Consider the following 25,701-nt stretch of genomic DNA (forward strand, 5'->3'; position numbering starts at 1 on the left):
TTTCTTTCTTCGATAACAGGTCAAAGCAAAGGAGATTGTATAAGATGAGCAAGAGGGCACTAAAATATTAAGGGAGAGATCCACAATGATGGTCGAAGTATATACCGCAGGGGGGCGTTTTAAACCCCTATTTTGCAGCAAATAAATAAACTTTTGTGAATTTTTAAAAATCTAATTTGTGTGGAGATTCTAAACATGTAGCTTGAGATCTCACTGAACACAGAAATGAAAGCTAATTTATATAATGCTTTCAAATAACTACAAAATAAGTACCCAGTTGTGTTTCAAGATTTCTCTACAGCCTTGATCTTTGGCAATAGAGGGGCTTTAAATAGGATTTGTTTCTTCTTTTACATGTTTAAAATACCCCATAACTAAAAAATAAATTAGATTACATTAGATACCTACTGATTACATAATGTCGCTCTTGTCCCTGAAAGGTAAAACTCGGGGAAAAGGTTTCCATGACTCAGCCAATCAGGGACGGCTACGAAACGAGAGTTGTATTGCTGTATTTTCACCCAATCGGCTCTGCCCTTCAATACACTTCGGACCAATGATATTCGAGGATGTTCAAACGTTGAGCCTAAGGAAGTTGGAGATGTGTGTATTATGTGTACAGCTGTTCCGACTCTGACAAAAAGCCAGCCGCCGTTTGGTCGTTAAGTTAGCTTAAGGTTTAGAGCCTCCGTTTGTAGCTAAAGGTAGCTTGCTTCCTAACTTACGGGCGTTAAAAGTTGTCTCGTTTAGTTGATCTCTCGCGGCAGCTGCCATGCTGCTCGTTTTCCTCCTGTTCGCCACCTTTCGGGTCTCCATGCTGGAGTGAAATTAGATGGGGGGCATTACACCAGAAGATGGAGGATTTAACCAGGGGTCCTCATGGCTGCTGTGAAGGTGTGGAGTTACTACAGCGCCCGTGTCCTAGGAGGATGGGGCCCGCTGCTTTGCATCGCCCTCGGCTCACTCGTGGCGCTCCTGATGCCCATGGTTGGGGTGGAGGATCAGTGCTGTGCCTCCCTGAGAGGCATCGCTCTGCTCCGCTGCCAGCTGTGGGGAAGTCCACAGCAGCATCCAGCTGTGCAGTCCACCAGCCTCACCGTCCCCTTCACTGCTCTTGATCTGCTGCCTCAGAGGCCCAAGCCGACCAAAGGTACACTCACGTTATTTACTGTGGAGGTCAGCTTAGTGCCATATGCAGAACAATATTAACCATATGTCGAGAAAGAAGGCCGGTGTGAACTCATGTAGGGCTTAATTTAACAAATTTATAGAGAAAACTGCGTTCCCTTTATCGCTTTCAAGCTCTGATCGTATTGGTTTTTCCTGTATGTTGGGATTTCTGAATGATGACATTGTGAAGACGTCAGCTTGTAATTCTCCAAATCCTCTGCAAATTGTAGGTATTTTCACACTGTTTTCTAACTGTGAAGACCAGCGAACTGTTAAGGAAAAAGAGGAAGCACAACAACTAAATGTAAAAATAACAAATTTGCGGCTTCAGTGTTTTAAATTGAATATTAGTTCCCTGAATGATTTCTGAAGTTGTTGAAAATTCTAGTTCATCCAAGTGTAATAACGTTTTTTTTTAATTAATTAATGAATTTATTCATATTTTGTCATGACATGACCTGCTGTTTTACTGCATCTTCACTGCTCACCCTGTCAATCATGTCGTGATTGCAGAGATGGAGCTGGAGGCCAAAGCTGCACTGCAGTTGGCTCAGGAGATGAAGAAACTTGGGAAGAGGGAGAAGGCTCACAAGCTGCTGGTGCATGCACTTAGCATGAACCCAGACTTCGTGGATGCCCTGACGGAGCTGGGGACCATTTTAGAGGAGGAGAAGGATGTCGTCCAGGCAGATCACCTGTACACCAAGGCCCTGGCCATCTCACCGTGCAACGAGAGAGCTCTGGTTAGCCGAGACCGGACCCTTCCCCTGGTGGAAGAGATCGATCAGCGTTACTTCAGCATCATCGACAGTAAAGTGCGCCAGCTTATGTCCATTCCTAAAGGGAACTCTGCATTCCGCCGAGTGATGGAGGAGACCTACTACCACCACATCTACCACACCGTGGCCATCGAAGGCAGCACGCTCACGCTGTCAGAGATCCGTCATATCATTGAGACGCGTTACGCCGTCCCCGGAAAGAGCCTGCAGGAGCAGAACGAGGCGATCGGGGTGGATGCGGCCATGAAGTACATCAACACGACGCTGTTGTCCAGATCAGGAGCCATCACCGTCAACGACATCCTGGAGATCCACCGGCGGGTGCTCGGCTACGTAGACCCCGTGGAAGGAGGGAGGCTGCGCACCAATCAGGTGTTTGTGGGCCACCACATCCCTCCTCACCCTCGGGACCTGCAGAGACACATGCAGGAGCTCGTTCAGTGGCTCAACTCCGACGAGGCGCTGCAGCTTCACCCCGTGGAATATGCTGCACTCGCCCACTATAAACTGGTGTACATACACCCATTTGTTGACGGCAACGGACGTACGTCGCGGCTGCTCATGAACCTCGTGCTCATGCAAGCGAGATACCCACCAATTACTATCCGCAAGGAACAACGGGCTGAATACTACGCCGCTCTGGACACAGCCAACGAGGGTGATGTGCGGCCCTTCATCCGCTTCATAGCCAAATGTACAGAAATAACTTTGGACACGTTGTTGATTTCTACTACGGAGCACGCCGTGGGGCTGCCGGGAGCAGGCCAGGACCAGACCTGTTTCGACTGCAAGCAGACCATCCCATTCCACAACTGACCATAGGGTAGGGATACAGGAGCATGGCAACACTGGCATGCAAACATAGATGTCATTTCATTTTAGAGCTCATCATAAAATGCGAATTCCTTTGTCCACATCATACCCATCATTCCCTCGTCACAGTTTGGATTCTGTGCCTGCTGAATTCATCAGCCTGCTTCAGGAAGGTGAACTGAAATTTGCTTTTTGTCGTGTCAGGTTTGCTTTACCACACCCTAATTTTCCCACGCAAGGAAAAGTTGTGTTGTGGGAGAGTTTAGGCGTTTTAATTCTCTATCATAGGAAACAGGAAACAAAACAAGATTTCTGTCGGACTTGAATCTTCAGTTTCAACTGCGGATGTGCACGGTGAACATTTAGTTCTTTGACGTAAAGATGATGTCTCCAGACACTGTAATGCACTTTCCTGTATTTTCTTATTTATTTTAAAATAAAAGTGGTCTACAATGAGCAAAGTAGGGCATCATTTGTATGACTTTATTAAAACAAGTTTCAGACCAGAAAAGAAGGGAGGGAAAAGAAACATGACATGATTTCAAAGAATGAAAGTGAAAAAGCACAAAAATAAATACTGAGATTAAACGAACAAAAAATAGCCTTTTATTATTTACCTCTACTCCAAATGTAAAACACTGACTATAGAAATTATACAAACGGCAATGCACATAATACAACCTTTTTAGTATAGACAAAACAGAAGGTGACTTCTACAACTTCAACTTTTTTTTCTCCTTTTTTTAAATTAGGCCACTGCGGTGAGAGCAATACATACAGCTTGTATTACATGTTTTGAAAACTTAAGATTCATCACAAACTATGCTGACCTTTTTTTTTTTTTTTTTAAACGTGTTTACCAAGTATCATGTACACAAACAGAATTTTATTAATGTGTAAAACAAGACAAGTGGACAGCTGATCGACCCCCTGAAACATGGGATTACTGAAATGGGAACTGCATAGATTCTGACCATTCTCTTGTTTTTCCAGAGAGTGCCGTCGACTAAAGAAAACCAAACCGCACTTATAAAAACAGCTTGAGTTTATATTCACTTTTTTTTTTTTTTTTACTTCTTTCAATATTAAATGTTAGAGTGCTGCAAGTGACTCTTTTTTTACTAAATAATCTGCTGTGGTAATTTTCGCTAAGAGTTAAGATCAAATAATCTGAAAGCCAATTAAAAATTTGCCAATGTAGACAAAACTAATGACTGAAAACTGCCTTGAAGGACAAAGCCTTTCTTCTTTCTGAGTGACTACAGGCTCACGAAGCCCACGTGAAGCCAGGTGTTTCCTGCCATCAAAGCACTTCAGAATCACCAGCTTCCTGCTTATGTGCACCCTCTTAAATTTCAGGCAGGTACCCTTCGTTCCTCTTTAAAGGTGACTGACGTTCTCCACCTGAACAGACGGGCCACGCATGGAAACATAAAAAATATAAGCAGGGTTACTTAAAACAGATTTGTGAACACTAACTCAAGCATCAGCTGTGTGCTGCAGGACAGCAGCTTTCACACCGTCTTAAAAGGTCTTGTTTTTTTGTTGACGGTAGCTTTAGAGGTCTCTATAGCATAATAATACTGGACATTAGTACGGTAGTTGACGGAGACTCAGTGATGATGTTACATAAAAAATAATGAATCAGCTGTACTAGAAGGTCAGGAAATAAAACTATTTCGGCTCCTTAAAAACATCTGGAGAGTGTCTTTTCACCACTAGCACATCCAACATTATGTACACACACCGACTATATTACACCACGTCCAAACTTTTGCATATACCTATTTAAAACAACATTCACAAGTTTGGCTGTTTTGAATATTTAAAAAAATACTCTCCCATATGCTTCTGTTAAAATCCCTTACAGTGCACAACAACAACAACAACAAAAGAGAAAAACAAAAAAAGGAAACCTTGCAACAATTTTAGATACAGTATATTTACACACAAATATGATACACTTTTAATAAAACATCCTGGCTGCCATCTTCAAAACACACCCATCAAAAACAATCCGAAACGCTCTTTGAAAAGGGCTCGTGATGGGGATTTAAGGCAACCTCGCAGAACGGATGGTGAGAGCATGACCGGGATTAAAGGGACATCAGGTAACCGGTTACGAAAAAGAAAAAAAAATTAATCAAGGACATCCATTTGTAAGGACACAAGATGGCTTTCAGTGTGAAGGCGGTCGTCACGCTCTTGCCTGTCTTCTCACATGTTGAGGAGCATCTTGGCAAAGTCTGAATTTGACAACTGCTTCGGCTCTCCGGCTGCATTTCCTGCTGCGCTGGCTGGCTCTCCATCCGCAGCGCTCCCGTTCTCCACTTTCCCGGCGGGCACGGATTGTCGGTGGAGGGAACGAGGGAGCATGGAGAGCTGGGTGCGTCCTTTCCCTCTCCTGGGAAAAAAAGGAAAACAGTCAAATTTGTTTCCTGTCTTTATTACCAATATAGATCTGGGAATCAGGGAAGAGCAATTGCAAACATTTTGGGAAACTTACGCTCCGTACACCTGGCGAGGCATGGCGTCTCCCGTGGGCCTGCTCGACCCAGGCTTATCTATCGTGTTTCTGCGAGGAGGGTTGCTTATAGCAACAGAGATTTTGTTGCCCTCCACTTCTATGCCGTCCATTTTCAGCACTGCCTGAGAGGCCTGGGTTTCATCTGCGAACTCAACATATGCCAGACCCTGCAGAGCCACACAGCATAAGAGGGTTAACACACCAACAACTTCGCCCTGCGTGTGGGTCGAAGGCAGCGATCACTAGCTCCATCATCTCACCGCTGTGCTCTTTATTCCTCACCTTGGGTTTTCCTGAGCGATACGTGACCAAACGAACTTCTTTGACGGTGCCGTGATTTTTGCTGATTTCCGCCAGCTGCTCCTTAGTGCACGAGAACGGCAGTCCAGAGATGAAAATTTTGTGTTTCTCCATCATCGTGTTGTATTTAAACACCTACAAGGACATAAGCGTGAAGATATCACTTTGCACTGCATGCTCCAATCACGTTAGCCAAGCTGGATGAAAAACTAATTGAATTATGTGCTTCACAATATTTTAGCCCCTACAATAATAATCTTGGACTGGGTGAAGTGGCATTGATAGCTGTATTAAATGAATAAAAATGATGAGGCGTCTAAGTTCAACACAAATGCAGGAACTGAGCCACGCTTACCTTAAAGTCAGGATTTTTGTTTTTGTCGACACAGGGTGACACAAACACAGGCCTGCCCTCCACATCCCGTCGGTCCAGCTTCAGGGCTTCAGGGACTGACACTGGGGATTCAAACTGTATATAACCGTAGCCTCTGAAGCTTCCTTTACCAGTAAAGATGGGGCGAATCTGCTTGATTGGACCACAGGTCTCAAACAGCGTCCTGAGTTTCGCCTCTGGCTCCTCCAGGGTGTACGCCAGATTGCTGACGAACACGCTGCTGTTGTCATTTCGAAGCTCCGGGTTGTCTTCGTTCTGCCTGTGGGCAGACGGAGCTGCTGCTGCTGCTCCTTGTGGGGCTTTTTTAGTAGCAGGCGGAGCAGGCTTATATCCAGGGGGCGTGGCCTTTCCAAAGAGTCCAGTCTCTGTCTCCATGTACTCATCTGTGGGTTGGTCAGCGTTTCCTCGGTGCCTTTTAGGACCTTGTTATGTCACAGAGAAACAAAAAGTTAGAATCACACTTAGTTTTGGTTAAAAAAAAAGAATTAGTCCATCAGCTAAGGAGTCTATTTCACCTGCGTCCTCATTCCATTCATCTTGATAATCGTCCTGTTCTGCTTTCCTCTTCTCCCCAGCTCGCGTTCCCTTCTGGACCTTCTTCTGAGCCTTCTTTTCTACCTTGGCTTTCCGCCGCTGCTCAGCTCTCTCGTCCTCTTGCCGAGCCAGGTTGGCTTCTTTCTCAGCTGCCTAACAGATGGTCAGAACATGGTAACATTAGCCAAAGGCAGCCAAACGATACACCTGGCCGGTGCAGTACTGCTCCTACCTTCGCTCGCTGTTCATTAATCCTGTTCAGCCGGGTCTCTGTCTTCTGCACGGCGAAGTCCCAGTCCTCCAGAGAACCTGTAGGTGGGAACGTGTAGTATAAAGCCATACTGTGTCAAATTCTCCCTTTTCTTAAAAATAATGATTTATAATGAATTTATAATCATTTTTAGTTTGAGGCTCACCTTCCACTCTCTCAAAGCTGAGCAGGACTTCACATACATGCTCCGGGTAGTCTGAGGTGCACTGAACTGCTCTGTGGAGAGCTTTTCGACAGTGAATCGAGTCCCCGTATGACCTGAAGATTAAAAAAAAAAAAGCAAAAACCATCAAGCACACCCATTTTTTTAGTTAGAAAGTTTTTCCCAGTCAGGCATGTCCCGTCTAACTCGCACACTGAAAATTCCAATTACACTGACATGTACTGCATGTGTGTACTGTGAGTGTGCAGTCAACATGTTGACTGTGAAACGATGTGCAGTCAAATACATTTGGACAAACTGCCGGTAAATAACAGATACTGTTCATCTGCTCTGCATAGTTTTTTTAAGCCCGACACTTTTTCTGTTGTCATCCACTTGACAAGTTTCATTGTTTTTTTAAGGGCACACATGTTGAGATATGCCAAGTTCTAGCTGGTTGGAAATCACCTTGTTTGTCTGTGCAAAATTCTTACCTTGTAACTTTCTAATTGTGTTATATTTGGTTCTTTTCATAGATTGAAATAACGCCTCAACAACAAAAAGACATTCTTCTGAATGTGGTCAGCTAAATAGTCTGGACTGAAAATGAGCGAGAAAGCAGCCAATGTCCAACAGTGATGGGATTTCTGGCTCTTTTTAGAGAACCGGCTCTTTCAGCTCCCAACCGGCTCTTCAGGTCGTTTTGTTGCTTTAATTAATTTATTATTAACAACAATATAAAATTACGCACAAAAGGAATTACTAGTGTAAAAAAAAACCTGTGGTTTTATTTAGATATATTTATATATAATTATATACGGTGGCCCCTAGAGACAAAGCACGTCCAAGCTCCAAAGCACATTTCTAGCATTACCTGAACTTCCAAAGCAGAGCTACTAGATCACTTAAATTACACAATTGAAAGCATATGTGTATTGTTTGTGTATTTATACACAGGCACTCATATATATTCAAATAATTAAAAAAATGTTCATTTACCTGTTACTACCACACACCAAATACGGTCGTTGGTACTTGCTGGCTTGTGTAGCCACAAGATAACAAAAGCTCAACACTGCGCCCAGCATCCTGGAGCACTTCTGTTGTGTTTTGTACGTGTTTTGGAGTTTTTACGTGCTTTGTCTCTAGGGGCCACCGTAAATATACTTTTATTTATTCACTCCACATAAAATGTAATAAAGTGAGAGAAGGAAAAAAACCCACGACTCCCAATAACGGCTTGCGTCGTTCACTTCAAAGACTCGGCTCTAAGAGCCGTTTCGTTCGCGACCGACACATCACTAATGTCCAAAGAGAGTCTTTGAAAGACCTTCAGGAACCCGGAGACTGCTTTACAAATGACTACAAGAAAGTCTGTCTCCTTGGTATCAATATATAAAGAAATGAGTGGTGGGCTTGAGACCTTTGCACAACAATGTAGGGTGTATATATTGTATAATGCACTACTTAGAAGTAAATGAAGAAGAGACAAAGACAAAGTCACAGACTCACAAACCTTTCCAGGTTGTAGTACTCGAGCCACATGTTGGCATACTTGGCGTTTCCTTTTGTCATGATGCTGTCCCACAGTTCTCTGGCCTTCTGCATGTTCTTGCAGTGAAGTGCCTGACAAGGAAAAGGAAACATCTATATGACAAACACAATAACTCCTGTATCCAAGTTGTCAGTGAGAACGCCTTTACCCTCCATCTCATTACAAAGAGGCTAAAGGTGATTTTTACAAGTGATTCTACTGTGACTCAAACATGTCTGTAGGAAGCTGTGGAGCTATATTAACTCTTTATTTAAGGCCTAATTTAAATAAAGAAGCTTACTTCTTTTGTTACGTGATTTGACCTGGCTCATTCTACTGTGCTAACTGATTTACTCGCCACAATCCAACAACACTACTACACACTGCATGCTCCTGAAAACGGTTGTCATAGTAACACCGCTTACCTCTATCCGTGCCCAGATCTGCATGATGATACAAGAAGGATCGCCACTTTCACCAAACCCTATAGTGACAAAGGAAGGTGAATAATGTGAAAACTAAACCAGGACAAGAAGACAGCAAAAATAGATGTCGGTGCCGTCTGCTTACGCTCTTCGACATCGTGTTTCATGTAGTCCAGAGATCGAGAGAAGGCTGCTCGTAACTCCTCTAACTCTTTGCTGGACTCTGCAAAAAAAAAAAAAACACAAGGTAACACATCATCAAATAAATTATTTGAGTTGTGTTTTGGTTTTTTTTTGACATACAAAATGTTCATGACACGAAACCGCTCTCACCTTTACTGAAATCCACACGTCTCCTCAAGTAGTCGAGGTACGCCTGCCAAATTTCCACATAATCGGTAGCCTGAATGAAGCCTGCATTTAGTGCCTTCTCAAAGACGTCTGCGTGGAAGACAAAAGAGAATAATACACATCAGACGACAACATTTCTCCATAAGGTCGTTAGTATTTTCAATAAATTCAAGGTGGTTTTAAAATGAATGAAAGACAAGCACACGTCTTTCATTATCCTTTATAATGCTAATGATTTAATATCAAGGTAAAATTCGGGTTGTGTTTGGTTTCATCTATTGCCTGTTTTATGACTCTTTATGGGCTACAGCGGTAGACATTAACCATAAAAGTCATAATAAACCAGATTAGGATAGTCAGGTTTTTTTCAGAAAACAAAGAAATAACTATACTGCAAGTTAAAATAAAATATTTCCACATCTCACATCGTAAATATGCTGTATTTTTCAGGGAGCAGGCCATATTATGGACTAATTTTGCCTTTTTGTCATCACATTTAATATAAATGTGATAAGGACTGGTCTCCCTTAGCAACTTCCAAGAAAAAATAAACACAAAAATGTGCAGGCCTACGTGATCTTATAATGATGGAGCCAAGTCCATCCAATCATTTTTTTTAAACTCTTACATACTTGGAAGTCAGGCAAGGTTAAGAAAGGTTACATTTTTCCACATTTCATTAGTCACACAGCTCAATCTTTTTAAACTCAAACATAGTTTGTTTATTCTGCTTTGTGGTTTCATTATTACTAAGTTAATATTCATCCTGTGTTAGTAATTGCTTCCACAAATACTTGTAAATTCTGTTTATAATAAATGAAATAAACAAAATCATCACTTATAATGAGAACAATTATCAGTTTGTCTCTAAAACCAATGCACATCCATTCAGAATGAACGCAAATTAAATTCCACTGAAAAATCATATCAATCTTTTTCAGTCGTATTTGTTATGAAGGAAAAAAAAAAAAAGGAGTTCAAATAGTTTCAATATTGAAAGCAGCGGGCGCTCTTGTGTGAACAGCTTCGAGCTGTGCTCGTGTTCTTACCTGACACGGTCTGATGGTCGGCTCCGTGCCTCTCCAGAGCAAGCAGGTAGCTCTTCCACAGTCCCATGGTCCAGGGGCAGTTCCTGACTGCACGTTCATGAGTGGAGAGAACCAAGTCTTTGAACTTCAGCTGACGATCCTGACGATCACAGAAAGAAAAATAGTTAAAAATGGTTAAAACAGTCTGAAAAAAGAACGAGATGAACAGCAAGGTTTTATACATTAGACGGGGTGTGTGTGTGTGTGTGTGTGACCAACAACTCACGAGGTATGTGGTGTATTTGGCCCACATGTCTGGCACCAGGCAGTTCTCTGACAGAGCACGCTCAAAGGTTATCTGGATCCGTGCTGGGTCGCCCTCCTTTAGTTCAAAGTCGATGTAGGCCTGATATTCTGCTAACTTGGGAGTTTCTGCTACCATCTGCAGCAAAACAACAGCAGCGTTCACAAAAACGATCAACATCATTTAAAAACATTACAGAGAACGAATGGACATCATATTTAGCAAAGTGCATTACCAGTGCCTCCTCAAACGGTTTGCACTTCTCCATCTGCTGCACAGCTTTCTTGTACTGATGCACAACCGTCTCAGGGACGCCATGTTCGGACCACTCCTCATATTCTGCGTAGGTGCCTTCCATGTCTACAAAGCAGCAGAGCACAGTTATCACAGATTTTACATTTACATCACACCATCGATAGTCATTTTTCAGTTTATGTTCTACTTTATCTGTTGCTTCATTTAAATTTAGAGATTCAAATGTTTCAGAAACGGCACGGCTCTCCACTCAGAGAAAAACAACACGATACCAAAACAACCGGTTACCTCTCCAGTAAACTAATGAGGAGTGCACTCGTCACTCTGACACGTTAATTTTATCCTAAAAGCCAGCGTCATCATTTTCTTTAAACTGGGTAATTTCTGACATATGGCTCTCGCAACAGGAATCTGTCTCATTTTACAGCAACCAGTCTGGCCAGAAGACACGTCATGCTTACCCATTAAGGGGATGGCCAACTGTCGGCGAAACAGTGTATGGATTCGCTCGAGCTGGGTCTTCAGCATCTCTTGTTCCTCACGGCTGGGAATCCTGCCAGGGGGAGGCTGAGAGGAAAGCCAGCAGAGAACATGGGTGTTAAAGCACAAGCCATTCGGTTAAACATGGAAAGAATTCAAGTCAGCAATCTGAACTGAAGAAGTGTTATATTTGACATCATTAACATGGAAACAAAATTATTTCCACTAGCTTTTAATTTCTAAGACAATGGTTGAAACAATATGGCATATGTACACAATCAATACAAAAACACAAATATAGCTTATGTGTGAATGATGAACTCTGTCCTAGTGACGGGCGCACAAACCTGTACTGTGGACAGGATGGCGTTCTCAAACTCTCTGTACGCCTCCCACACCATCTGTCCCTTGGTCATGTGAAGCCCCACTGCTGTCACCGCCCTCTCAAAGATGGATCTCACCCTGTCGATTCCGCCTGGTGAGCCCATACCACCGATCGAGTACTGTGCGTACTCAAGCCAGATATCGGGGCCTGTGTGTGTAAAGTTAAATGTTAGGATCGTGTAATTACTAATCATCAGGCCGGAAGGTGGTGGCGATGGTGTTGCGCACTCACAGATATAGTCTTTAACAGCTCTCTCAAACAGCTCATATACTTTCTCTCGGTTTGGCTCCTCCTCAGTCAGACGGATTTCATCCTTGAGCCAATCCAGCCAGATCTCTGGGGGATTAAAAAAAACAAGGTTTCAGTTGTAAATAATGCAGAGCCGCTTATTCCTCCAACCCCAGAAGCATGTTAGCCGTGCACCGACCTTCAGTGAGAGGGAAAAGCTCACTCATCTTCTGCCTCGCCTTTCGCAGGCGGAAAAGTTCCCCTTCTTGCTTTAGCAGCTTGATAAGATCCACATGGCAGTTGTAGTCGAAAGCGTTGATGGACAGCTGAGGAGTTACACAAAGATGAAGAAGAAATGAGATACGTGACAATGCACTTCAGGGGTTTTGTAGGCACAAAATCATAATCGGTTGGCATGTAAAATCTACTTTAAGCTGTTCTTGCATTCACAAGAGGTCGCCACAGCAGGTAGCTCCGCATATTTGATTTGGCCGAATTTTTACCCTTCATGACGCAACCTCTCCCAGGATCGCACCAGGGATCTTTTGATTCTTAGGTGAACACATAAAACAGCTACAATTGGTTTGCATGTAGGAAAAGTGTGTTACCTTATTTAATATCTCTCTATGAATGTAAAAATATTTTTATGAAGCTTTTTGGCAGGCCAAGATCTCTTTGGTGAAAATACAAATCTGTTATATGCAAAAAAAATCCCTGCACCCTGTGTATCCTAAATAAACTAAACCCAATCCTTCATGAGAGCAAATGTTTATATTTTGTTGAGTTGTTGGTTGAAAATTCAGGTAGTTTCGTGGGTTGTAGTTTGATCTGTTAGACTTTTGGGCTACAGCAGTGAGACTGAATATTTAAAAATATCTCTGTATATAGCACACTACAGTCAGCAGTACCACACACTGATGCTCGCAGAGGGACTCGTGTACAGTCATGCAGTTGGATCTATATTTGAGTGTATTTGTAGGTTGCAGGAGAGCTACACCTACCACACAGTCAACTCAGCGCAACACCAGCGACGCTGCAGAAGCACTCTCCGTACTTAAGACTACAGCAGATTCAATGCTATGTGAAGGGGTCACTGATCACGTGACGCCCATTAAAGTTAGCACAGCGTGTACTGTTTTTGTTTGTACTGTACTTTCTTTCTAACCCACACTAAACGCTGGGATCCCGCCGTAGACTGAGACTGCAACAAAAAAGGCGCGTGTGAATACGAGGCACGCGAACTATTAGCCTCGCACATTAGCAAGGCAGCTAATCACGACAGCTATATAAATGACGTGGTTGTATATTTAGATGTTTTGGTTAACGAGAGCTACCAACGCCACGTATATTTTATGCCTTTACTCTACCATGTCATGACGGAGGAGTTCACAGCTTTAATGCTGCCAACCCGATTGTGGCTGGCCGTGTTTACCACCCATTCATTCTCATTAGCCCCTCGGCTAACGCTGGCTAATTACCTGCTCCTCAAGTCGCTGGATCTCGGCTTCATTTTCTTTCTCGTCCTCCGACGAATCGTCCTCCTCGTCTTCGTCTGAATTTTCCACTCCCATGCCTTCCTCCTCTTCTTCGTCCGATTCCATCTCCCTCTCCTCCATCCCTGCATCTTCCTCCTCCATATCTTGCAACTGCGTTTGCTCTGCGTTGCTTGACGCTGCCATGTTGGAAAGCCTATCTGCCTGGTAACAGCCTGCTAGCAGCCAGCGGGACGACGAGAGGCGGAGCCCGTCAACACGGGTCACCGTCTAACCCCGCCCGTGGCCGCTAGTGGGCGCTCTCTGGTTGTGTAAAACCTTCTTCTCTCATTTGTTTGTCAACACAAGCCGTTCGTGCTTCCTCGTGTTCACTCGTTGATTTCCGTTCGCAGTTGGTGCTGGAAACATGGCGAACGCCTGCCTACGAAGCTCCTCGTCCTTGCTGCTGTTTTTCAGCAGGAGGATTTTCAAACCGGAGCTGAGCGCTGTCTGCTTGTACCACAAAAAGGTAAACGAGTGAAAATGCGTCACCTTACTTAGAGTTAGCTGACATTTTTTGTTGTTGTCACTGGTAACACTGCCCTGTCTGTCAGCTGCCCCACCAACAGATCAGAGATATATATATTTTCTGATAAGTGTGACCTCTCCCTAAGGTTGTGGACCACTATGAAAACCCGAGAAACGTGGGCTCCCTGGACAAAAACTCCAAAAATGTGGGGACTGGATTGGTGGGTGCACCGGCATGCGGTGATGTTATGAAACTTCAGGTAAGCTGGAAGCCAGCAGCAGAAACCAATGTATTGTCATGTCTTTGAAATTCCGATGTTTGACTCTGTGCTGTTTGCAGATCCAAGTGGATGAAAATGGAAAGATCGTCGATGCAAAGTTCAAAACATTTGGCTGCGGATCGGCCATTGCTTCCAGTTCTCTAGCAACAGAGTGGGTGAAGGGGAAGTCGGTATGTTAAATTACCAAAGTACAGGCAACCAACAAATGGACCCTAAAAGTGCTGTTTTCTCCGCTTTATTGTAAAGGATCTCATGAATCTGCTTTTACCCTGCAGGTTGACGATGCTCTGAAGATCAAGAACACAGACATTGCCAAAGAACTCTGCCTTCCTCCAGTCAAGCTTCACTGCTCAAGTAAGTTCACAGTCGTTATTAACACCTCTTAAGACATGGGTGTCAGAATATATATCATATATCAAATATAAAGTCTGGGGGGCAGAATCGACCCAGCAAAAACTTCAGTCCGGCCCACTGGAAGACTTTGGAAAATGTGAATTGTATTTTCATTTCAAGTTTTGTAGCTTTTCCTAATAGAAGGATCTCCACTGTGGCCATTCATACTAAACCAAAGTATTTTAGGTCAGTTAATAAAAAAAGACAGTAATTTCTTACCATTTAAGCATAAAGGGTCATGCTGACTGATTTCTTTAATTCAATATGGCAGCATTTCCTAATTGTGTAGAAAACCTGAGAAATATGATTCAAACTGTTTTGTTTTTTTTTCTTACATTAAGCTATCTCAGGGATTAAATATGTAGTTAAACAGCTTTACAACAACAAAGGGGAGTTTCCCTGGTCCAGCCCACTTAAGATCAAAATGTGCTGTTAAGTTTCCAAAATAGCTTCAGGACCATGCACACCATTTTCCCCCCCGAAACAAATTCTTTCTCTTGCTCTGTTTGAAAGCACATACATTTATGCTTTCAGATCAGGTGTTTCCTGTGCAATAAATATATCTCTCAACAGTGTGGGCTCTCTCTGGGTACTCTGGTTTCCTTCCACAGTCCAAACACACGTTACAGTTGTGGTCAGATGTTTACATTCACTCATCATTGGCATGAATCTCATGGTAATTTGGGTCTTTTAATGGTTTCTTTGAACTGTTGTATTTCCATCTTTACATACATCTTTAATGGCTTGATGAGTTCATAGCAGGCTTGAGCCTCAGCAGTTCCTGAGTTGTTTCTGAACATCTAAACCAATTTACTCTCATCTAACGGTGACAGTTTGGGTCTTCTTCCAGACTTTGACAAAAACACAGTTACCAGACCCCGTGTGTATACTTTTAACCCTGTGTGAGAATCAGAGAAAGTCCATAATAAATTCAGAAGAACAGTTCAAAGAAATCATTAAAAGTCCCCTAATACTATGTCAGTCCTCCCCACGATAAGTGTAAACTTCTGACCACATCTATAGGTTAACTGATGATGGTGTGAATAGCTCTGTTTCTATGTCTTAGCCATGCAACAGATTGGCGAGCTCTTCATGGTGTAACCCGTCTCTATGGAAGAATGAATGACTGTATTAATCACACCTACATAATGATGATATGAAATCAAATCACCCAGTTATCATGAACTGAATGCTTTTTGTTTTCCAAATTATGCTCATAGTGGCTCTAAAATCTGCTTTTTTTGTCAGTGCTTGCAGAAGATGCCATAAAAGCAGCACTGTCAGACTACCGGCTAAAGCAACAGGACAAGGAGGAACATGTTAAAGCCAGCAATTAATGTTTTTATTCACTGACTATAATAATAGATGTATCCTATTGTTGGATATTGTGCCTCTCCTAGTGCCAGAGCAGTGCAGACGGGTCGCTGTAATCACATCGCATCAGATCTTGCATCCATTGGGGAATTCTCCACAGGTGTGGGTCCCATATTGTTCAAGTGTTAATAGCGTTTATGGATTCTTTGCTTTTATCACACAATCAGAATTGTTTAATTAACAATGGGTTCATGGTGAAGCTTAACACTTTAATACACATAGCATTAAAGACATCTTTAATGAAGCAGGGATGTGGGTTTGTAGTTTTATTTTTTTGGCTTTGAGGCTCTTTCTGGCTCACTTGTGAGACAATGTAGGTCCCAGATGAAAGACTTGGTATGAGAATGTCAACAGTTAAAGTTTACATACAAAAAAAAGTTCAGAAAATTTGTATGAGGTGCTTTGCTTACTGTGAATAAACAGATTAAAAGACTTCAGTGTCTGTGTGTGTGTAAATGTCATCCTGCTGATCCTGAATCAGCAGGAGCCACCCTCTGCTGACGCACAAGCACCTTTTTCAGCACGAGCAGCACTGCCAGCATTACGAGAGCCACTAACACACACAGCACAACGAGCAGAGAGACTATCGCTGCAGAGGCCTGCTGAGTGAACAGCTGTGGGACGAGAGTGGGCACGAGTGCATCTCTATGTGTGGAAAGCAAGAACTGTGTCCCCTCAGCAAGGGTTACGTTACTCTGAGGGTATCGAGTTGTAATGTTGTCTCTGCACCTCTGTTCCTCCTCAGGGAGAGAAGTAGTAGTCTTTAAATGGAAGGGGCTGACTGACTGACTGTTATTTAGGGATAAACACTCCTCATAGGTAAGAGTCTCTAAAGAGTAGTGCAAGACACGCGTCTTGGAAGAGTCTTGATTACTGTTTAGAGCTTCAGAAAGCAGTCCATTAGTGGTTAGTTTTGATATTTTCTCTGCTGGCTGCGCTGTTAGCATCCTCGCCTGTGCAGAGCTGAGGTCACGTTCGTGTGTCCTGTCATTTGGCTTCAGGACACGAGGACAGATGGCCACGACAGAGAGATTCAGAAGCAGACGGTGGGCGAGATGATCAGGCTCTGTGCACACAATGTCTGTGGCCATCTTAAGCCTACCGCTCAGCAGCCAGCGGTACAGATACAGAATGTCACACTCGCACACCCACAGGTTGTTGGTGAGGTCCACAGATCTGAGACGTGGCAGGCTGTCAAAGGCGCTCTCTGGGACTGACCGCAGGCAGTTGCTGTTGATCTTCAGGACCTGCAGGTTGACCAGGGCAGACAGTGAGGGCAGGTCCAAGGCAGAGATGCAGTTTTCTGAAAGATCTAAGTGGGTCAGTGATGGTGGAAGACTCATGGGGAGACTGGTAAGCCTGTTCCCCTTCAGCATCAGGACCTGCAGCTTATGGAGACCCTGAAGTGCCCCGGGCTGGATGGCACGAATACGGTTGTCCTCTAAGTCCAGGTGAGTGAGGTTTCCCAGCTGCCTCAGGACACCTGAGGTGATGTAAGTAATGCGGTTTTCTTGCAGCTGCAGGGACTCCAGGCTGGGAGGCAGGCCACGAGGGAAGCGGGCTAGCAGATTGTGACTGAGGCTGAGCTCCTGGAGGCCAGAGAAGGGCCAGAGCTGGTGGTCCACATTACAGAGCTGGTTTCTGGCCACAGATAGAGCCGAGGTACTGAGAGGAACCAAGCGAGGGAGTGACCTCAGGCCTAGTGACTCACACAGAACCAGAAATCCTGGACAGCAGCACCCAGTAGGACAGGGAGACACTGCAAGGCAGGCTAGAGGACAGATGCAGAGAGCCAGCAGGACACCACATCTGCACCAAAGCATGACTCACTGCAAGAATAATGCAGGAAAGATGAGAAGTTAGATGAATTTAGAGGATATGGTTCTTCTAAAAGTTCTATAAAGGAAGGGGTATAATGTTATAATATGGCTTAATTAACGGTTAATAAGCAGCTGAAAGATCCCTGGTTTGATCCAGGAAGGACAGACAAATTCCACTGGGGCTGCATCAGGAAGTGCATCTGACATAGAAACTCTGCCAAAACAAACACGTGGAGCCACCTGCTGTGGTAATCCCGTGTGGATAAGGAAACAGCCAAAAGCAGCTTTATTAAAGGTTAATGAACCATTTATTAATACCAGTACTCCACCAGCACACTCTGGTACATATAATGACCTTATGGAAAAGAGCTGCAGAGTGTAAAACCCATTCATGGAATTGCCAAAACTATTTATAAAGCCACTTCTTACGTCTTAAAACCCCATGATAAGGTGTGACTTGTTATAAAGTGATGCCAAAGAGTGAAAGCTGCCTCACTTACCATTCTTCTTTCTGTGTATTATCTGCTCCTCCAAAGAGACAGGCAGGGGTGCTTTCCCATGCTCCCTACGTGATCGACTGTCCCTCTAAAGATAACCGACGTTGCTGATAATTCCAGGCAGATGCTCATCAAAGTTTAATGACAGCCTTAAGGAGCTCTATTACCTGTTCTTGATCATCTTCTCCATCCGAACTGACCAAGAAGTCCTTTTGTTTGTCAGCTGTTTTATGATGAACAAGCTGAAAATACAAAAGACATTCAGAAAAAAAAATGGTATGAAAAAAAGGATGTCCTAAATATTCTCCTGTTGGAGCCCAGCTAAGGTGGAGGTTATTAGTGACTTTAGTGAAGATGTGCTACAAGGTTTGCATCTTTCTGGAAGGAAGAGTGAAAGTAAGGGGCTAGCATTTTCTCGAATTATTTAGCACCTCATTGATAAAAGAGCAGGGAATCTGAGCCCGGTGTAAGGCTCTGTCTGGGCTCACGTTTCAGCCACCACATGGTTACACTTGCTTTTCAGCTGGTGCGCTATCATGTCCTGTTTGATCTTTGGCAGTTTGACCTACTTAAGACCTGAAAGAAGTTTTATGTTTGAGGATTAAAAAAACATTCTTATGAATTTTCTACCTTTTTAAAACAGATTTCAGATGGCATCATGATTTATCCATGTCACACTGGAAATAAGATATATTAAAATACACAACTGAAAGAGTTGCACTGTTCATACAGCATCAATATTTCATTACTTGCTCAAAATATGGAACAAAAGGGATTCGACTTTTTATCATAATTCTAATGGGAACAAATCAGGGTCCCCAGGATTTGTATAAACAATACATGAGCTCCTGTTTTGTGCCAAAGGGTCCGTATGTATCTGGATTACTGCTATTGAAATATTAAACAATTCTGTACAGTTGCCAGCAAAGGACAAAGGGGGCTCTCGTCATCTCCAGGCTCGAGTACCTTCTTCTGCAGTCCTGCGAGGTGATGGTGCCAGCGGCTTCATCCCGGCCAATCAGAAAGCTCTGGCAGTGTTTTTTTTTTCTTTTGCAGATCAGGGGTTTGAACTGTTAAAAGAGAAGACAGCCTATATCATCACAGAGCAGATATCACAGATCTGGCATTTCGGTAATTACCTTAAAATAGTTACCAGTGATTTCTGTGTGGACGCAGGTCAAAATTACAGATTCCCAAGTGGAACATAATGTGCACGTTGAGATTGTCCTCTTGTTTTTCCGAGACCTTCCTCGCCTTTTCTAATTGTAGGTTTCCACAGGGTTGTATCTGTGCTTCATTTGGCGTAGCTTCAGCCATGTACGCTGCTACATTTACGGCACTCAGAGACATCTTTTTTGATAGCTTTATTAAATATAAGCAAAACAAAACGGTCTTTTTGTAAACAATTCAAGTGTCAAAAAAGAAAGCAACTGTGGCTGAGGTTAGGCGGAAAACAGTATGTCAGCATGACAAAAGCATCGGCACATAATTCAGGCTTAGATTAGATGCTCAAGGTCATTAACTTAACAACAGAACAGAGTAATTTAATCAAAGAAAATCAGATAAGAGAGACAAATATGCATCTGTCAAGCCTATACACGTAAGCTAAACATGCCAACTGTCTGTCCTTCTACTCACATTTCAAACGTTTACACTTAAAATAAAAAAGCATAATTTATCGTATACATAAATGCACTAACTATTTAAAAGGAAAACTTAAACATTTGTTTTCTACTGCCTACTTTTTTATACATTTGCCCATTGAGAGCAGGTCAAAGGTATTAGCCGAATAAATATGTACAGTCATCGTACAAAGAAAGTGACCCTCTTTCAGTTCAAGACAGTTCAGAACAGCATCCTGTGACATATTACAACATGTCACTGATTTAACAAAGACTAAGCTGAAACGCAGAAGCAGTGTGTGGAAACTAAGTCCACCCTTCCATTATGAAGTAAGGGGGTAACTAACAGCCAGGTACTGCTGATCAAATGCATTTGATTAACTAATCATTTGATTAACTAATCATTGATTAACTAATCATTGGCAGGTGTGAGCACCTTTATAAAATCAGAGGTTTGTAGGTCTGTGGTATTCAGGTGTGTTGACACAATGCTGAGGATGAAAGACATCAGCAACAGTCATCAGTGTGGGAAAGGTCATAAGGTCATTTCCAAACAAACTGAACTCCATCACTCTACAGTGAGAAATATAATTCACAAGTGGAAAATGTCCCAGCAAATTCACCACAAGGTCCACGCCCCTAAGATCTACAGCTCAGACTGTGCAGGCCTCAGTTAGCATGTTAAATGTTAAAGTTCATGACAAAACAATTATCAAAGAAAAGACTTAACAAATGTGGCTTATTTGGAAGGGTTGCCAGTAGAGATGCTTAGGTTTAAGTTACATCTGATTAAACCACAAGACCAAAGCAGACATGTGTGGTCACTGTGCGCGGCGCCATGTTTAGGGAAAACTGAACACAGCATATCAGCACAAACACTTCATAACAGCTGTCAAGCACGTTGGTTGCAGCCACTGTGTCCACCATGAACTCCTCTGCATACCAAAGTATTGTTGAGTCTAATGTGAGACCATCTGTCTGACAGCTTACGCTTGGCCTAAATTTGGTTATACATCAGGACAATGATCCCAAACACAACATCGAATCTACAACAGAATGATTGTTGCAATGGTTCAGCCAAATTTCAGATCTCAGCTCGATTGTAATGCTGCAGGCCAAATACCCGCAAACCTCAATGAACTGAACCACTGCAGCAAAGAAGAATGGACCAAACTTCCTCCACAACGACGCGTGAGACTCGTAAAGTCATTCAGAAAACAATGACTTCAGATTATCGCCGCAAAAGGAGCGTACTTAATGTTTCACACTCTGCTTCTGCATTTTGGTCTGCAGTTTTTCAAGTTAAGACCTGATCATTCTTTAATATGTCCTGATACGTGAAACCTTAGAACTGAAACACACTGTGATCTCTTTTTACCATGACATGCAGTACACATAGTAGATTTGTGGTAATTTATACAGCCTTTGTTCAGATACCTAAAAATAACACAGTTAAAAGGTTTTTAAAATAAAATATGATATCATGTGAAACTTAACAACCCGATGCAAACAAAATGAAGTAAATATAACTGTAAATATAAAGAGAAAGTTTTGCTACTTATCACGTCAAGTTTACTGACATTTCACTTTGACTTATTTACAGCACCGAACGTGTTGCTCTAAATGACAGATCCAGATGTTTTCACTCCAGCAGGACATAATGAGGAGATTCCTTTGGACAGGTATGTGGAATAATACTTTATTTTAGTTCCCTTTGAAAGTGTTATTCACAGGAAAATAATACTTATTATATAAAGTTTTACTGCCTCAGTAGCACAGTGGTGTTATGTTTTTTTCAGTAATTACAGGAAAAAGAAAAATCCTGTGCTTGCCGTGCCAAGTTAAAGTTGTTTTCGGCACATGAAAACAAAGTGGCTGTTAAAAGGGTCTCGGTATGCTGCTATCTTTCCTCGTGCCTGCTTATCAATCAAACAATTTGAGCTGTACCATTTGTAATCTTTTCAGTAACCAGTGATTTGGGTAATAATCCTCTTCACTGTATATTTAAATCTAGATCTTAGACTTTAATGATGGGTAATTTTTCTTCATGAGGCATGACTTCACTTAAATATAGACCTATTTCCCTCTGTAAGGCTATTCTAATGAAAACACATTTTGAGGACCCATTTTGCCTTTGCCCGTTTCTGATCTTGTTTAAAAAGCGAGAAAAAGCCCACCACTGTGACCTAGTGGTGGCCTTTTTTCAGATGGCAGGTGCAGACTGGCTGACTGGAGCTAGAGCTGGAGCTGGTGCTGGGACTGGAGCTCTGCTGAACCTCCTCCCTGTGCTTCACCTTCTCTTTGTGTTTTGGTTCCTCTCTCCGCTTTTCCACTGCCTCTGTATCTCTGACCTTTCTGACCTCCTGTCGAGGTGATGACCGGACGTCTCTCCCTCTCTCTCCCACCAGCGCCTTGGAGGGCATCCGCAGGTTCTTCGGGGAGGACATGCTCTGAGTCTGGACCCTCTTGACGTGATCGACGGCGTACGGTTTCTCCTGCAGGTCACTTGAATCCTTGCGTCCTCCGGCTTTATCGGCCGTATACTTCCTGGGTGGATGAGGTAGGGGCTTATATGCCTCCAGCTTGCGCTTGTGACTCATTGCAGAGGCACAGCAGATGATGAAGACCATGACGATGAGAAGAGAGGTCACCACGATGATGATGAGCATGTTCTCCTGCAGGAAGTCCACTACTCGGGTCAGGACGTAGTCCTTCAGACGGATCATGGTGGTGGTTATGGTGTTGGTGAGAGTGGGACCCCCGGTAGCGGCGGTAACGTGAACAGGCGCGCGGGTAGAGAAAGACACCGGGAAAAGGAGCTCCAGCTCGGCTTCATCTCCGCTGCCGTCCATGGATATGTTGTAGAACAGAGGTGTGGCGTGACACACAGAGCAGCACAGCGAGAGCAGGGTCACACAGGAGACCTGAAACACCAAGTGAGACTTCATCTTCTCTTTGAGTCCTGCAGAAACAACAAGAGGATGCTTTTAATTTCAGGCAGCACATAGACTCGAAGTCACTGAAAGAATAACGTTGATTGTTAGGTGAAAAGATTTGGGACTGCCTTTCTCAACTTTAATATCTGATCAGAAGGCATGTGGTCCTGTCTTGGGTAAGATTTATGACGTGCACGTTTCTGGTTGTACTGTCTCTGTTGGCAAGTGTTGTGCACACGTGTAGTGCTCTGTTGGCTATTTTATTTTTAAAGCTTGGCTTCATTCTGATGGATGACAATGTGCCCAACAGCTCCTCTAAAACAGCTCTAAATCTTGTTGGTTTCATCCTCACACATTAGGAAGACATAAAATGTAATAGCTTTGGTTTTAATGTGGTCTGACTGTTTCCCTTAAGACCAGCAGCCTGTTGCAGTGACTCCTGGTTTTCAGGTGCTGGTAGGACAAAAGCCTCACTAACTGTTGCTACTCTTTATCTTAAGCTCCTCACTCACCCTAAATATTTACCGTATCACATCTCAAGTGTGACTGGTATCCATCTTGACCCGGGTTTTTCATTTGCTGCCTCTCTCTCTCCTGCACCAGATCTATTTTAGCAGACAGCAGAGTAGCCATTACTTACTCGGGGTGGAGACAGTGAGTTTGGAGCTGGAGGCCTTATAATTTGTAAAGCAGAGGGAGGCCACCCATCCACCACACCAAAGCCAGGAGGAAACTGTATTCTAAAGCGAGCACAGAGGCGTGGGAGACCTGCGGCTCTCGCCTCTATATTTACGCTGGGCAGCAGCTGCTGTTCACCAGCCCACAGCAGCACAGTCTCACTGAGGATATTTCTGCTTCCAGGAAAAGCTGCATTTACACCACGACTGAGTGAAACCTCCTAGCTTGCTCAGTGTTACATTTCTCCATCCTTTTCTTTTTGGCTTCCTCTCACTGAGAAGATTTAACCGAAACCAGTGAGTCTGTTAGCTCTGCAAACCTGTTTAACTCTTTAACCCAGTCTGTAATTACACAGTGCTAAGCTGTAAAGACAAGCTCCCCTTCCCAGTGTGGTCAAACATACAGCATGTACTGTGCTGCACCAGATGGCGGGCTGGGTCTCCATCCTTGAATGTACAGCTCTAGGATGGCCCTGCCCCTTAAGTCCCCATAATTACAGCTAAAATTACATTTCCTGTATTTCACTAGAGGGTCGCCCTTATCTTCAGCTCAAAGCCTTCTAATTTGTGACACTTTAAAGCTTTTATAAACTTAATTACATGAAAAACTTTGAACGTGCAGAGCCATATTTTACACATTCAGCCTGATGACCCAGTGTGCAGCAACTTACTAAACAAATGTTAGACCATCTCAAATATTTCTTGACATACAATTGTGGCTACCTGGTACACGGTGCAGATTCAAGGTTAGACATTTAGATCTTTTTTTAAGGAAGTATTCAGAAGAAAATAATCCATAAATAAGTCGTGCATTCAAAACTACAGAAGTATTTAAGAACTGTACCAACGATCCCTTTAACTTTTGCTGCAATATTACGACTATTACAGTTGCATGTTGAGCGGTTTTCCCTTGCAGTGAGTAAATTATAGCACAAGATTATCAGCATAGTTGAATCTGTAGTGATGCATCACATGATTTACAGTTGGATTATGGGAAAAGTTTGCAACATTTGAATCTCTGACATAAAATAGTTGAACCGAATGTACTTTTGCACAAACATTCAGACTTCATTTATTTCTTCATCACTATTTGCCACTCGTGAAACGAATGTATAAAAGTACAACGTATGAAAGGTCAAACATCCTGAAAATATTTGGCTTCTCTTTAACCTTGAACTTAATTTCACTACAAATGTAAAATGTATACTTACAGGATGTGCTAGCCTCGGCTTCTCTTCTGTGCAGCACAAAGCAGTGAGTAAGACTGCAGAAAGAGGGAGGAAAAGGGGGAGACAAGACAAGACAAGACGGACAGACGAGAAAGTAAGAGTGGAAGACCGTTTCCGAGGATTCGCCCTCCCTGCTGACTTGTGCCGACTTGTTGTTTTACTGAGCTCTTAAAAGTATCCTCACCTCAAACTCATGTCCAGCCCTCCATCTTCAGGTTCTCCTCCCTCTTTTTCTTTCTGAACTTTCTATCCTCCAACAGCCTAACTCTTGGTAAGTTCATGTAGCCGGCCATGTGGGACCAGATTTTTTTATCATACATATGTTTTTTTGAGAAACATTTGATCTGAGCATGGTGATACTTCACACTAACAGGACAAAAGATACGCGGGATGCTCTACAAATAGAAACAGTCTTTATTTGCAACGAAAGGCTAATTTGCCACAGTATGTGCTCGTCCATTCACAGTCTGACTGACAGATACAACCTTAGCCTCAGTGTTTATCTTTAAAACAAATATGTTGCAGTTGGTGCATGTTAGTCCCAAGTTCTTCGGAAAAGGGTTTTCTATTCTTGGTGGGGCGAGTTCCACAACTTTTTTTTGGCCTGCACTGAATACTCTCTAATTACGTTCCTGCTGATTACAGCCTGTCTCTGCAGGGCATACAAGACCAGTACAGGGAGAAAGCACTCTTTTCATCCTGAAACACATGTACAGAGCAAATATATGAACTAAATGGACTTTTAGGAGCACTGGATAACTGTTTAACTTGCAGGGCATTTATTTAAGGGTGCTCGTGTTTCTCGTCTTGTTACACAGTACTGCGTAAAAGTGTCAATTATAGTTTTTTTTTTTTCTTTCCAGGGAGCCAAACCTTTCTTATAGTGGTCTGAAAAAATACTTTCTGAAGGCCATTTTCTGGAAATCTTTCAGTTTTCTTTGGACATTGGCTG

The 25,701-nt window shown here is 43.0% G+C and overlaps 5 protein-coding genes across 6 annotated transcripts; 2 read left to right on the forward strand and 3 right to left on the reverse strand.

Moving 5' to 3' along the window:
- The first annotated feature begins 507 nt into the window (after positions 1-507).
- On the forward strand, positions 508-3,219 carry ficd (FIC domain protein adenylyltransferase). The gene is made up of 2 exons (XM_082554144.1): positions 508-1,150; positions 1,684-3,219. Exons 1-2 carry the CDS (start codon positions 880-882, stop codon positions 2,763-2,765), a joined length of 1,353 nt encoding a protein of 450 aa, XP_082410270.1. The 5' UTR covers positions 508-879; the 3' UTR covers positions 2,766-3,219.
- A 372-nt stretch (positions 3,220-3,591) lies between these two features.
- sart3 (spliceosome associated factor 3, U4/U6 recycling protein) lies at positions 3,592-13,701 on the reverse strand. Its single transcript, XM_082554143.1, has 19 exons — positions 13,399-13,701; positions 12,120-12,246; positions 11,924-12,028; positions 11,655-11,839; positions 11,289-11,394; positions 10,808-10,932; positions 10,555-10,710; positions 10,290-10,428; positions 9,223-9,330; positions 9,035-9,112; positions 8,890-8,948; positions 8,447-8,556; positions 6,934-7,046; positions 6,750-6,826; positions 6,499-6,670; positions 5,945-6,405; positions 5,572-5,724; positions 5,269-5,456; positions 3,592-5,166 (listed from the first exon to the last, which is right to left on the reverse strand). Exons 1-19 carry the CDS (start codon positions 13,597-13,599, stop codon positions 4,980-4,982), a joined length of 2,850 nt encoding a protein of 949 aa, XP_082410269.1. The 5' UTR covers positions 13,600-13,701; the 3' UTR covers positions 3,592-4,979.
- Positions 13,702-13,759: 58 nt separating this feature from the next.
- On the forward strand, positions 13,760-16,401 carry iscua (iron-sulfur cluster assembly enzyme a). Its single transcript, XM_082554145.1, has 5 exons — positions 13,760-13,921; positions 14,067-14,180; positions 14,261-14,371; positions 14,477-14,555; positions 15,843-16,401. Exons 1-5 carry the CDS (start codon positions 13,820-13,822, stop codon positions 15,929-15,931), a joined length of 495 nt encoding a protein of 164 aa, XP_082410271.1. The 5' UTR covers positions 13,760-13,819; the 3' UTR covers positions 15,932-16,401.
- Positions 16,402-16,426: 25 nt separating this feature from the next.
- On the reverse strand, positions 16,427-18,407 carry tmem119a (transmembrane protein 119a; the record flags this gene model as incomplete). Its single annotated transcript, XM_082555698.1, has 2 exons — positions 18,289-18,407; positions 16,427-17,797 (listed from the first exon to the last, which is right to left on the reverse strand). Exon 2 carries the CDS (start codon positions 17,789-17,791, stop codon positions 16,427-16,429), a length of 1,365 nt encoding a protein of 454 aa, XP_082411824.1. The 5' UTR covers positions 17,792-17,797; positions 18,289-18,407.
- A 1,272-nt stretch (positions 18,408-19,679) lies between these two features.
- LOC309719182 (uncharacterized protein) lies at positions 19,680-24,817 on the reverse strand. Of its 2 annotated transcripts, none has more exons than XM_082555107.1 (2): positions 24,732-24,817; positions 19,680-22,869 (listed from the first exon to the last, which is right to left on the reverse strand). In XM_082555107.1, exon 2 carries the CDS (start codon positions 22,853-22,855, stop codon positions 22,094-22,096), a length of 762 nt encoding a protein of 253 aa, XP_082411233.1. In that variant the 5' UTR covers positions 22,856-22,869; positions 24,732-24,817; the 3' UTR covers positions 19,680-22,093. The 2 variants fall into 2 exon arrangements, with proteins under 2 accessions (XP_082411233.1, XP_082411234.1); XM_082555108.1 differs by having other exon boundaries at positions 19,680-22,831; positions 24,732-24,814.
- Between the last annotated feature and the right edge of the window lie 884 nt (positions 24,818-25,701).

The sequence above is a fragment of the Aulonocara stuartgranti genome (assembly GCF_965226115.1).
Source record: "Aulonocara stuartgranti genome assembly, chromosome: 12".
NCBI classification, from domain to species: Eukaryota; Metazoa; Chordata; class Actinopteri; order Cichliformes; family Cichlidae; genus Aulonocara; species Aulonocara stuartgranti.